The following is a 14,860-nucleotide window of genomic DNA, read 5'->3' on the forward strand; positions in this document are numbered from 1 at the left end:
CTGTTTACCAAGAGGCTGTACAGACTGCAAAGACTGTTTATCTCAAACCTAATGTCCACAAATAGACACAAGCCTCAGGTACCATCTTGTAAACCTTTCAACCTTCACTCTTGCTGCTATCCTTTTGCCACAAATAACTCCTGACACTTGTCTCCAGCAACTCTACCCTGGCCCCCTCTCTTTTCCACCTCTTGTGTCCTGTCAATTGCTTTGGAAATATTACTGATTAACTGAGGAAAAATAAAGTTATTTTGCTTGTTTAAAAATGAGGCAAAAACAAGTTGTGACAAAAATAAATAAATAAAATCTAGATAGTGATTCCTGGACTCCAGTTCAGAAAGGTCTACAGAGGGTTTCTCCACACGAAAACTCTACAATTCATCCAGAAATCTCGTGCAGAGGTGAGTCGAGGTCATTAAATCAAAAGCACATGAACATTTAGGTAATTGCCATTAGCTTAGTGACCAGGTGTAGAAAGAAGGTCTTCCTCAATCTTTACGAGTAAGCAGCAAATCATATGATTAGAATTTTATAGATTGTATTCATATTGGCCAGATGTGTATAATTATCAACCAGGGAGTCATCAGGCAGCCCTTCTTATACAAAAGATGCATGACACCTTGATAAAAGGTGAGTCTAGAAGCCTTTTTGCAGACTTTGTTATGTGTGGAAGTGAGCAGGTTAATTACACAGTGCAATTGTGGCAAGAGGCAGAGGCGTTACTGAGCTCAGGTGGAATAAAAGTAAACTTCTTTCTAGTGTCCAAAACAGCACTGTCTGTTCCTACGATCAGCATCACAACCTTTACTTTGTAAAACAAATGGCTGCTGATAGGAGCAGCTTTTTCCCCTCATGTTGGAGTTTGTTAAAGATGTGATTTGACCTTTACGTTTTCCAGGTGAAAAATCTACAGAAAGTCAGGAGCTGTTTCTCAATACCCAAGAACACAAGTTAGTACTTGTTCTTGCTTGTGTGGACTTCCTGAGAACAGAGAATCCAGCACAATCATTCTACAAATGGAGGCAGTGCAGTTGATAAAATCACATCTCAGCTCAAGTGTGTTTTTACTGTCATTCCCTCCCAATTTCATTGATTAATATTTACAACAGAAATTACTCAATTTCCTTAGAATTAAAGTAGATTATTTGTGTTTTTAAGCATTTTGACAAAATGTTTGGCTATAACAGGATCATTGATGTAAAATTGATTAAAAAAGATGCAGTAAAAACTGGACTGATTTATTCATTACATGCATACACGCGCCATATAAACTACATTATCTAGAGATGCTGATTACTACTATATAAATCCTTTTTTTTAGATGTACAGAACATCTGCTCGCCTTTCGTGTTCATGGCCGTGGTCTTCTAACATTCAGAGATTTACTGATCTGCTTCATAGTGTCTAAGCTGACAAATGAGTATTAGGGCCATATTAAGAAAAAAAATGTATTGATCATTTTGAGAGTAAAGTTAAAATACTATTTTAAGAAAAAAGTTTAAATGTGGAGGTTACCATTGTTTCAAGGCAGTCTTTCTTGGAACAACCATATACCCCCTTTAAAATGCCTTGTGTAGATAAGTTAGTAAAATCGTACTTTTCGTTGCAAGAAAGGAAATTATTTCCTTTTTTAGCAAACACAGTGTGGTGATAAGTATAAGGATGTTGAAAGGATGGTGCAGAAAGCTGCGTCAGGTCAGAAGCAAAAAGCACAAAAATGTAAGAGTTGGCCTGATTTGTATAAAATGAAGTTGCTGGCAGTGGACAGATGCAGGGATACCGATGGTTACACTTTTTAAATGAAAAGGATGTATGTTTTATCACAAGACAGTAAGATGGCTGATCAATTTCTTCCACTAACTCATCTACATAAGGCATTTTCTAGAGCAGCCTACACATAACGTCCATATTTTGACTTTTTTCTTGAAACCGAATGTTAACTTCGAATTATTCCTTCTACGCTTGACAATATCCTTAGTCGAAGTCAGCAGCAAGTCACCCGCACTATACACAGTGTAGGTAGAGCACTGTTTTCCCGTCCTGAGTCGCCTGACAGTATGCCAGAATTTCTTTGAGGCAGTCCAAAAGTCTTTTTCCGTGGGCTCTCCAAAAGAATAAAATTGCAGAAACAAGCAGCAGAAATAAGCTTTCTCCAAAGGGTGTCTGACCTCTCCCTTAAGAAATAGGGTGAGGAGTTTGGTCATCCGGGAGGGGCTCAGAGTAGAGCCACTACTCCTTCACATTGAAAGGAGCTGAATGAGGTGGGTCGGGGATCTGACAAGGATGCCTCCGGGCACAGTCATTACATCACTGAAACACAAACTTCATCTCTCTTAATAAAAACATTAGACATGCACAGTTCAGTCTGCATATTGAACAGAAACAAACATGTCAGATGTTAGAACTGTCTTGTTAATACCATAATATTTCAAACCTTACAGTTTCAGCCGTCATCTGTCATTGCCGCTTTTGATTTTGGATGAAATGCATTCTGAAAAACTTGGCTGCACCAAGCACACAAAGGTCACTCCCAGTGCATGCTCAGCAGAATGGGCAAAGTGAGAACATCTGGATGTTTTAAGCCTGCATGACTTGAATTGAATTGGAGTAGTACTTGGGCTGCAACTGATGACATTTCACAAGTCCACAAGAATACAGGTATACACAAGTATGTATATTGAGAAACAACCAAGATCTTGAAGGATTGCACAGGAGCGCGCCTCAGGTAGGTGAAAATCCCTCTCGCCCCTCTGTCCGACTTAAGTGGATAAGGACAGACACACATACATTTTAAAGAAATTTAATGGCAGCTGGAGCTGCGTGATCATTTCCTGTAAAAAGTGCAATTAACTTTACTGTAAACACTTTTTACATCCTCGTAATTTGATTTACAATAAAATTGCTGTAACTGGATTTTACTGCAGTTTGCTATAATTTTTATTTACAGTAAAGCTACAGTAAATTTTATTAACAGTAAATTTACTGTAAATTTAATTGGTAATTATAGCAACCACTGTGAATTTAAATTAGCTTTGCTGTAAATTCAACAGCAAATTCCTGGCAGCAGGACGTTATTTTAGAATTTACAATAACCAATTTGCTATATTGTCTATATTTTACAGTTACTGTATTTTTTTTAAACTATCTGTATTTAGATCATTTGTAGCGTATCTTTATTTAAAGTAGGTCTTTATTTACTGTATCTTTATTGATAAAATTCTTAGTGTTCTCCAGTTTAATTTATACTATTGCAGGACTAAGATAGTAAAGCACTATAAACTACATCTGACTCCTGTTCCTTCAAAAGGCAGTTGATCATGAATATTTCTCCTTAAAACATGCTTTTTAATTGTTGAAAGTACAGTTTACAAATGTGTAAGAAAAAACTGACGTGTTTATAGTAGAAACTGAAAACACTGTCGTTTAATTGTTTGTTGCTTAATTACTTTGGAATTTAGAATTGGCTTCAAACGCCATTCAGAGGCACTTTGTATATAACTTAAAATATGTAATATTCAATACTGAACTTTGATACAGTACTGTATATTTTATTTAATTCTTTGCATTTTTTTTGAAGAAAAGTTTATTTCAATGTTTTTACATTTCAGAGAACATAATATTAGATTCAGCGATTAGTTTTAGTTGGATAACCTTATCAATTTCCTGCTTTAATTCTAATGCCACACCCATATAATTTTTTTTAATTGATATACAAACAAACATAATCATAGTGGTTCTTACACCTATGATGCCTTTGAATATCTTTCTTTTGTTCAAAGCTGTTATTTCTAAAGAATGACTGGACTTTGTTGCTCTGAAATAACCTTGCCAATATTGACAAATTAAAATGTCAGTCTTGAATTTGCTACCTGAGTGTTAGTAAGTGCTAAAGAAACTTTATAAATGTTTTGCGGCACAAGATTAATTGTCTGTTTCCTCACTCCCTCTCTGTTTGTCCAACTTTAAGTCAGAGGACCTCGGAGCTTGTGCCCAATTTGAAGCCAGTCGAAATGCAAGGAATATGATGCCTAGCGCCAGCTGTGGCATTTTCCCAGAGTTCACCCTGAGGAAGCCGTCCTCGGAGACCGACATTGAGAACTGGGCATCCAAGCACTTCAATAAACACACACAGGTATTCACAAAAATATAAAACACAAGCCTGTTTCCTTTTAGTGATTCTGAACCTGATATCTCTACTGTATAAAAACGCTTTATGTATCCTATACTTTATTCTAATGGTCTGTTTTCAAGATCTCTAAAGGAAGTTTCATGCTTTTTAATTAATTAATTTCTATGCATGTGAAACAAATAAATTAACAGTCAATTAACATTATAGTAAGACTGTAATAACAGCATTGCATTAATAACACTGTTGATTTAAATGATTCTGTTGATGGTGTCACATACTGACAGTAAAAAGGTTTTATTATAATAAATAGACAGTAATTATCTACCCAAAGCGTAGACACACCTTTGGATCTTCAGGTTGGGGGTGTCTGTATTCAGAAAGGGTCCCTAGGCTACACCCCCTATGCTAATAAATCATACTTCACATACAAACGAAGACATACCGACTCGGACTTGCCTGGTTTCAAAAGGTTAGGTCAGGTGTTGACGAACCAGGACACACTAATGAGAAGTGTGCTGCTGGAACATGAAGGCACAAGTGGGCAAGAGATAAACACAAGACATTGTTGGAATGCTACTACACAAGTAACCCCAGCAGAAGGGGTTACTTGAAGAGGATGTGCAACCTATGGATTTTTTGATACCCGAGCAAGGCACAGAAAGGAATTGGGAGGAATACCAAAGGAGTGAAGGAGTACTGGTAAACAGAGCAGTGGCCTGAGACTGCAAGGCTAGGCTGACCCTCAGAGCCTTCATCAGGAACTTGTGACATACAACACTAGAAGCCATCTTCAAGCCCATAGCACGAGTTGCCATCAAATGCTGGATCTACCAAGGAAATGCACTGTCCCCACTCCTATTCTGTATAAGCCTGAGCCCTCTCAGTGAGATCATTGACAAGACTGGCTACGGACTTGTTCACTGGTTTTATTACTACGGAACGGAGCAATCTCCTGCAGAGGATCAGGCAAGTTCTAAGAAGTCAGCTGAACAGTAAGAACAAGATCCTATCTGTAGGTAAGAATGCCTATGCCCAGGCAGCAGAAACCCAAGAAAGAAGAGGAGGAACCAACATGAAAAGATAGACCCCTGCATGGTATGTACCACCAGCAGATAGAGGAAGTAGCTGACATCCAGAAATCCTACCAGTGGTTGCAAAAAGCTGGACTGAAAGACAGCACAGAGGCACTAATCATGGCAGCACAGGAACAAGCTCTGAGCACAAGATCCATAGAGGCTATCACACAAGTGCAGGCTGTGTAAAGATGCCCCTGAGACAATCCAGCACTTAACAGCAGGATGCAAGATGCTAGCAGGGCATACATGGAACGCCATGACCAAGTGGCCGGCATAGTGTACTGAAACATCTGTGCCGAGTATGGCCTGGAAGTCCCGAGGTCAAAATTGGAGGTGGTGGAGAATGACCGAGCTAAGATCCTGTGGGACTTCCAGATACAGACAAAATGGTGGTGGCTCACCAGCCAGACATAGTGGTGGATTAACAAGCAGAAGAAGACGACCGTAGTGATAGATGTAGCGATACTGAATGACAGCAACATCAGGAAGAAAGAACGCAAAAAGCTTGAGAAGTACCAAGGGCTCAGAGAAGAACTGGAGAAGATGTGGAGGGTGGAGGTAACAGTGGTACCTGTACCTACAAGTGGTAATTGGAGCGCTAGGTGCGGTGACTCCCAAGCTAGGCGAGTGGCTCCAGCAGATCCCAGGAACAACATCAGAGATCCTTGTCCAGAAGAGCGCAGTCCTAGGAACAGCAAAGGACCTTTGTTGTCTTGATGTCAGCAGCTTGTGTCTCCTCCTTTGACCAGCTTGTTATCCCACTTTGTTACTATCAACTGCACTTCTCCAGTCTGAATGACATTCCAATGTCACTGCTGCAGATCCCAGTGGTGTGGGTCAGTGAATCGATGTCTCAATAACTCCTGGCATTTAGCTTGATGTTGTTGGTATTAGAAGCCAGTCTTGTTTAATCGTCTCACTGAAGGGGTTCAGGCCTATGCAGAACAGCAGTGGGTACAGGGCAGATCCTCAGTATATCCTGCATTTGATGGTGACTTGTGTATTTGGGTTGAATTTGACCTCAAGTGTTTTTTGCCACATCCCCATCGAATTCCTGATGAAGGCTCTTGAGGTCATGTTGATGTCGAAGGCATTCCAGCATCCATGTGTAAGCCACTGAGTTATATGTTTTTGGGCGGTCCACTGGTTGGTCAGTCTGGTCTTACAGTCTTGAGTGACAACTCAAGACTACCAGGGGCTGGGACCCTCTGGTGTTTCTGCCGGTTCCTTCCTGAGCCCCGCTTTTGCTAAATTCTTATACCTAATAATGAATGCAATCTATAAGTTGCTACAGTGGACAATGAAACAGACAGTAACAACAATCCCCCTGCAGTTTCTCCAGAAACGGTCATTTTGATTTCAATCTGTTTCTGTTTTAACCATCTGTTCCCCCGATGGTTAAAGCTTGCTTCCAGGTTGTTAATTAGAAGGTCTAACCCAGATGGATTTAATGTGTTTGTGAATGGTAGCAATATCTTGATGAAACGCCTGTAGTCATGTAAAGTACATGCTAATTTCTCCAAGGTCAACCTTTCTTGCTATATTCAGTAGAGGCATATTCAGCTTTGCACTGTCAGTAGTTTATACACTTGGTGCAACTGTTGCTAAAATTTAGTGAAAGAGTGATGACCTCATATCATATCCAAACTGATAATCTTTACCTTTCACTTAACTTAAAAAATATCTCAAAGCCTTTTAGGGCTATGAATATGTAATATTTTCAACAAAAAAGGGAAAATGTACAACTATAATTAAATTAAATAAAAATTTAATTTATACAATGTCAGTTCATAGCAACGGGTTCTTCAATGGCTATATACTGTAAAAAAAAGACCTTAATGAATTTAAGATGATCCCCATTAACAAGTATTTGGTGACAGTAGTGCAGAAGAAATCCTTTTAACAAGAAGAGACTTCAGGAAGATGCTCAGGGAATGGCAGCCATAATTCTCTGCTGAGACAAGGTTAATTAAATGTCAGTTACTCTCTTAGCATCTGTTTCTGTGTCACTTAAACAACTTTATATTTCTCTCAATCCCTGATTTCTTTCCTCAGGGTCTTTTTAGAAGAAAGGTCTCTATTGCCAACATGTTGGCCTGGAGCAGTGAGCCTATCAAGAAGCCCATGATTGTGACTTCAGACCGCAGCGTGAAAAAGGAGGCAGTCGAGATCTTTAAACTCATCCAGACCTACATGGGAGACCGTCGCTCCAAGGCCGACCCCCTTTCTGTGGCTCTGGAGGTGAGTTTTTCCTAACTTTCTCATTATGTCCTTATAAATAATTTTATTTCAGCACCTTCACTAGAAAACTGACACTGAGTCCAGAAGTTTGGTACAGTGTGTACACAGCCACTGTGCTGTTTAAAAAATGAGTAAACTGGCCAAATATAGGCCACAAGAAGAACTGGAAGGCCAACAACCCTATTTACACTAAAGAAGGATAATATGAAAAAAATATCCAGTGACCTGAAACATTCAGACTTTTAATGGAATAAAGGATCATTTTTATTTCTAATCATCATCAGAATCATAGAATAGAACAAGTCAGCCAAAGAAAGAATAGCTGTGGGAAGTTTTACACGAAAACCGAGAACTTGTCTTGAAGACTGCTTAAAGAAATTACAAGAAAGCTTCCTCAAGACAGTTCAGGCTGTACTGAACAATAAAGGCGGTCATGCCAAATATTGACTTTCAAGCTCATTTCAAGTTTAGAAACTCTGTTCGTACCCTTTACCTTATACTGTATTATATGTTTTATAGAGTTCAATAGAGCACTGTTCCATTTCCCATTTTCCTACCAACATAAAAAGAAATGAGGGGTGGATCGTGACTTTTGCACAGTATTTTAGCAAATGTTTAAAGTGAGACATTTTACTATTTCATTAAAATATTAGCTAATTTGGTTAATTGTCAACAGGTCAGTAACACGACTTGGTTTATAAAGACTATAAAAAGAGGCACAATAATGTTCCTTAATGTAAAATTGAGTTAAAAAAAAACTTGAATATTTCGTTATCTACAGAACAAAATATCATCAAAAGATTCAGAAAATATGAAGTCGAAAAACCAGTATTGGGTCCCTGTGTTATTTAGGCCCTGTGGTGGCACTATATTGAAATCAGTCATTATTCTCTCATGGAAATGACTGCAGGCTCGGAAACACTTTGAGAAATCTTTGTCTGTGAACATTCCTGTGATATTCACAAATGCAGGTTAAAGGTTTATTATGCAAAGATGTGATGCGATGTTCTCTGGGCTAAGGGTCCTTTTAAAATGGACTGGGCTAAGTAGAAGACTGTTCTGTGGTCAGACGAATCAACCTTTGAAATTCTTAAAAACAAAGATACCGCATCCTCTGCATTAAATAGGAGAGAGACCATCTGGCCTGTTATTAACATTCAGTTCAAAATCCTGCACCCTGCCTATGGAACACTCACATCCAGACAACATATTTGCCAAGAAAAGCCTTGTATATTTCAGCAAGACAATGATAAACTGCATACTGGATTTGTTTCACTAACTGAAAACATCTGGCGCAACAAAGTTTTAAACATGGCTCTGTACCAACTTTTTTGAGACATGTTGCTGCCACCTAATACAAAATGACCTTATTTTTTCTTACAATGGTGCATCTTCTGATTTCCGATACTTGATATGTCTTTGTTCTATTGTGCATAAAATATTTATGACAGCTGCAAATCATTGCATTGTGTTTTCATATACATTTTACGCACCATTCCAATTTTTGCAGAATTGAGGTAAATCAGTTGGACAGAAAAGTTCAAATGACCTCAAATTTTTTAATGTTACATGGTCCTCTGCCTGTCTGTCAGGTTGTGGTGCGTGGGTGGAGTAATCAGGGTTTGCGTGATGAGCTCTACATCCAGCTGTGTCGTCAAACTACAGAGAACTTCCGCTACGACAGCCTAGAGCGAGGCTGGGAATTGATGGCCATCTGTCTAGCTTTCTTTCCCCCAACACCCCGTTTCCACACTTACCTGGAGGGCTATATTTATCGACACATGGACCCTCTGAATGACACCAAAGGTGAGGGTCCAACACACATCTCTGCTATTTAGTACCAGTGACACATGATCTGTCTGGAACCAAGTCACTTGGATGGTATTTTACTGAGGTGGCTTTTGATGGAAAGACTTGGATAAATTACACTCTTTACTCGTATTTAGCCAAATGCTTAAAGATTGACGGGACAGCACTTCATGGTGCAAATGGATATTGACAAAGCATTTTGTAAAAGTAACACAGGAATTTTTCATTGAAAAGAAATTGACACAGCATTCGTCTTTCCTTGTCTTTTTGATTTTTACAAACTTCTCTTATTCCGTACATTTTTCATTTATATCCCCTCAACATACAGGCACAAGACACAAACACATATATTCACACATGCACAAACATTTTTTTTTCTACTCTACTTTATAAATTTGCAATCTCTCATAATGACATTGCCAAGTTTTGTAACTTAGAATATCTGTGGTGTTGGAACACAGGCAGAGACTCAAAGCATCTGCCACATAAATAAACTTAAAGCTTACATTGTTTACATTTATTGTAAACTGACTCTCAGATATAAAAAAAAAAAACCTTTAACCACATCTTCTCTGCTCATTTTAATTCTAGACAAAGAGGGATAGTTATTTCGCTACACAAATCAATTGCTTTTACTCATACTCTTATGCCTTTTCGTTGCGTCGTCCTGCAAAGCACTGATCACTTCCACTTGTTAAGAACTGGCATTGGCCTCAACCTCAGTCTGGACTTTAGATTGGAATGAAAGTCTCCCACCTGAGATTGTAAGACCATCGGGTGTTTCGTGGGTTGTTGTCAGGAACAGCAAGCGAGAAGATAAAATAAAAGTGGGGATGCAGAGCTGGCTGTCGCATCCAGCTGCAAAAACAACCAATGCATCTCTCAAAAACACAATGGAGGAGCTATAATCAGAGATTTAATACAACTGCTTTGTCCAGGAGTGTTGTCCGCTGATTGTAACTGAATCCAGTGCCTCAGTGGAGTTACCGGGCCGGAATCTACACCCCCAGGACTGGAGTGAATCTGGTAAGGGAAGGGGCGGAGCGTTCTGTCCTTATGTACTTCATAACTGATGCCAACAGTAGAATTATAGACAGTCACTCCTAACCGTACTTAGAGGCCATGTCCAGTCAGTGCAGACGCTTCTATCTACCTCGCAAGCTAATGGTGTCACGATCACTGGCGTGTGTTTTAAGGGAGGACCAGATGCAGACAGCGCAGGCAGAACTAAATTTAACAAAAGGGAGCTGGTTTATGGGGCAGATGGAAAAACATTAAAAAAGGCAATGTTGTTGCAGGGGACGTTAATAAGACATATTTAAAATCAGTACTCCCCAAATTCCACCAACATGTTAAGTGTACATGAGCAGAGGGGACAGGACAGTGGACCATGTGTAGAATAACATCAAGTGGGCCTAAAATCCGACACCCCTCCTCCACCTAGGACAATCTGACCATCTCTCTTCCCTGTCTCCACCTCCCTTAGGAAACAAACCTCTCCAAGCACCCAGGTCACTGAACCACCTAGGTTTTTCCTAACCAAAAATCTTGGATCACGAGTGAAGTACATGCTCTGATCTCGTAACTCAGCCTTCATGCTGAGGGACCGTTCTCTGTACATCACTGCCAGGGACAACCTGAGGAGGAGGAGCATCAAACGGGCCAAAGAAGGCCTGCAGGAGGAGTATAGAGGGCTTCCTCACTGACAACAACTCCCGCCAGGTGTGAAGAGGCATTCAAGCCCTCACCAGTGTTTGAGGCGGATAGTCTCTCAGCACATGCTGCCTACTGCCCTATCTCGATCTCTACCAGTTTGTTTACAGACCAAATCAGTCTACGGAGGATGACAGGAAGAATTAAGTGAGGATGCTCTTCATGGACTACAGCTCGGCATTCAACACCATCATCCCAGACATCCTTACCAACAAACTGGACCACCTCAACATCCCCTCTGCCACCTGCTCCTGGATCACAGGATTTCCTAACCAACTGGAGTTGAGACAGCGTACAGGGCGGAGCGAGAGAATTTGTCCCACTGGTGCTCAGAAAACAACCTGAAGCTCAATGTCCTTAAAACAAAAGAACTCATAATGGACTTCAGGAGGCAGTGACAGGTCCACTCCCCTGTCATTGTAAATGGAGAACAGGTGGAATCTGTCTCCACCTTCAGGTGTTATTTATTCCTGCTTTTATATTTTATTCTAGCACACTTGGTGTGAAGCACTCACAATTTCTTGTACATGTACAATGACAATAAATGACTATTCTATTCTATTCTATTGTTATTGGAGGAGATTCTATCACCAGACAGTTCCAACAGACATCTACATAACTCACAATCCAAAGAAATAATTAAATTCTATAGAATCATTTTATTTTTGGTGAAGATATTTGACTAAAACAAGTACCAAGTGGTGATTTAATACCTTTCTGCTGACTTTGACATATACATTAAAAAGGAGTCATCCACGTCATCTACAAAAAGCAGAGATGAGATTCTGTGGCCGCTACTTGGTTATACCTAGAAATACTGTCCATAAATGTTGTGAACAAAAGTGACAAAGAGCAGTCTCCCACTGTAAATTAGTCTAACAGATTGCTGGCAATAAGGGATCAAGCTTTCGCTGCGGTTGTACATGGACATGGAATGGCTCATAAGAACAGGCCAGACACCCCATACTCCTACAGCGCCCTCCACAAGCATACAAAGCACACGTAGATTGGTTGGACAAACTTCCACATATATTCACGCTGAAACATCCTTGAGAGGATAAAGAGCTGGCCCATGGTTCCACTACTAGGATGGAAACTGCATTGTTGTCCTGGATCTGGGGTTGTTCTAACAGACATATTGTCCTTTCCAATACCCTGGCCTAGTTGAAGCACATCCTCCAATCCGCTTTCTTAAAGATGGCATTCACCATCCCAGTCTGAAAATCCTGAGACACCACTCCAGCCTCAATAGGAGGGGATTGGTCCGCCAAGGCCTCCACTCTTGGCTGCCGCTATGATGCCCCCTGTGAGTGACAGGCCTACGGGATGTTGGGCCCATGTCGTCTCTTTGGGATGCGTCCAGCTGGGTCCCATGAACAGTATAGAGTAACTTGGGCCAACTGTTTTTGATTTAGAGTTACAGAAATAAAATTGAGTTGAATTAAGTAGTCATTGTGTTTTTACATGTCTATATCCACAAATGGTTTCCATAATGTTTACCAAATATCCAAGGAAATACAGTGTACAAGCCTAAAACTGAATATATAAAATTCTATGTAGTATGAAAGTGAATCATTTGGTATAACCACTTTTATTCTGCAACACAACATGAACTCATTTGGTCAAGCATTCTTCTAATCTCTATTAGTAGTCCTCATAAATTGTTCTGCACGATTCTTTAAGGATATTCTAAAGTTCCTCTTTGGATGTAGACTGCCTTTTGTTTTGTTCTCCGTCCAGATGATTCAACAGTGCTTCAATAATGTTGTCCAAGCTCTGGTTGCAACTTTTGTCAAAGAGCTAGTGAGATCTAGCCTCTGCATGAGTTCAGCACTATTGTGAGGGATATACCATAATGTCCCATCATCAAGTGCCAATTTGTCTACAGCCACTTGCTATGCAAACCCTTTGAATCCTTTTATCTCCAAGTCCGTGTGCTATGGTCGGAATAAAGGATCTTTCTTAACCTTCCTCTTTTGTCTGATCATTTCCTAAAAATGTTTAAATGTACAATAATGAATTACACAGAGGTGGTGTGGGAGCCAAGTTAATATAGTACATATATTTCAGTATTTATATTTACTGTCAAACTTATTTTGTGTAATTAGTTATTTAATAAGTAAATTCATGGGTAATGAAAGTTATTTTATTGCATTCGTGTTGGCTTGGTTAAGTAAAACTGTGAATACCTTTGGTTTAAAAGTCCCGTGGAAATTTTTTCCTCTTCAGATGAACGTAGACGAGTGAAGCAATAGCTTTACATTTTCACTACATGCGACTCTGGATACCTTTGGAAAAATATTCATAACCATCTCACAGACAAACATTATGTACTTTCAATTTGTTAATATGTTTTACTCTTTTTTTAAACTCAGTGGTTCCAGTGCCTTTGGTACATTTACCCCTAACAGTGACTCAATCTCTGACTCGATTTCTAGAAGGGGAATGTGTCTTAAATGAAGCCAAATATCCTTCTGATGTGGAATGTTTTCCTTATTTACAGGCATGGTTCCAGGTTTTCTCCACTGGTGTATAATGGCTGTCACCGTGGCTCACTGGAGCATCACAGCTTTAGAAATGGCTTTATAACCTTTTCCAGACTTGTTTCTCAGGTGTTTCTTTAGATTGTGGCGTGATGTCTGGCTTTTTGAGATCTTTCAGTCTGCCGCACTTTGTCAGACAGGATCTATTTAGGTGTTTTCTTGATTTAACAGCTCTGCCAGTAATCAGGTGTGTTTAGTGAAACTGAACTCAATTACTATTTTTACACAGGACCAGTCAGGTTTGCAGAACTTTTCTCATTTAATCAATGAAATCATCATTTAAACACTGCATTTTGTATTTACTTGGGTTATAATCTGAAACATGTAAGTGTGACAAATATGCAAAACACTAGGAAATCAGGAAGGGGGCAAACATTTTTTGGCACCATAGTAGGAATCAGTTCTTTTAACATTTACCGTTTCTCTAAGAAGTAAACTGTAGTCCTGAAGTACCTTAACGTCCTCTGATTTAACGAGCTCGGTTTCATTGACGATCCATTTCCAAAATGTTCCTGTAACAAAGCCTTAGCTTGAGTATAACTTCTTGTGCTATTTCCCTTGGGTGACCTCTTGTAAATTGCAACAAAATACAGACAGTCACTATGGCTGTCAGATTTACTTTCAGCACTATTTTTAAAGTCTCTCATAAACAACTGATGCTCCATCTCTCTTTTAGTCAGAGATTACAATTACTGTTGTTGTACTAAGTTTTTATTTCATTTTGCTTTTTCAAAACACAGTAATAGTTGCTGCCATTGCCTAAGCAATTATTGAAATTAGAAGTGGTTCTCCGAAGCAAATTATCATTGATGTACATATATTGAGCGCTGGCTTGAGCATTGAAGCCTTATTCACCAGCTCCACCTTGTCATCCACATATGGACACTTCCTACTTCAAATCTCAGATGGCAACAGCCAAAGCGCCATAATCAAATCTACAAAATGGTAATCCAACACCAGTGATTGACATCGTGAGATACAGAATCTCCACAGATTGGAAGAATGTTTGAGTTGTTGTCGTGCTAATGAATCAATTTAAGACAACTAAAACAGTCTCCTAATGTTGTTAATATGTTGTCTTTTTCTGTTGCTCAAGGTGTGGCCATTAGCAGTTATGCTAAATACTGCTACAGGAAACTGACAAAAGCTGCACTCACTGGAGCCAAGAAGGTACGGAGCGCCGTCTGTCCACATGTTTTTACTTCCCCTTTTCAACCTAGTCTTTATTGACACAAATGTTCATTTCAGTGATGCAGCCTGCAAAAGAAGAACATATAGACATGATATTTATGAGTATAAATATATTCATAAATATGTAGTATGTAGTTTAGTGTATTTAAATCTGTAAG

General features: G+C 39.4%; 1 protein-coding gene across 8 annotated transcripts in view; it reads left to right on the top strand.

The window, feature by feature from the left end:
• The window catches only part of arhgap39 (Rho GTPase activating protein 39), a 103,133-nt gene that overhangs the window by 74,097 nt on the left and 14,176 nt on the right, over positions 1-14,860 (top strand). For all 8 annotated transcript variants that reach the window (XR_014272219.1, XR_014272220.1, XR_014272221.1 and 5 more), the window contains 4 exons: positions 3,968-4,132; positions 7,261-7,446; positions 9,039-9,252; positions 14,608-14,681. Coding sequence is in view for 5 of the 8 variants with exons in the window: in XM_082510283.1 (XP_082366409.1) it covers positions 3,968-4,132; positions 7,261-7,446; positions 9,039-9,252; positions 14,608-14,681 (639 nt within the window). In the remaining 3 variants the exon portion in view is untranslated. The remainder of the gene's footprint in view (positions 1-3,967; positions 4,133-7,260; positions 7,447-9,038; positions 9,253-14,607; positions 14,682-14,860) is intronic.

The sequence above is a fragment of the Aulonocara stuartgranti genome (assembly GCF_965226115.1).
Source record: "Aulonocara stuartgranti genome assembly, chromosome: 17".
NCBI lineage: Eukaryota > Metazoa > Chordata > Actinopteri > Cichliformes > Cichlidae > Aulonocara > Aulonocara stuartgranti.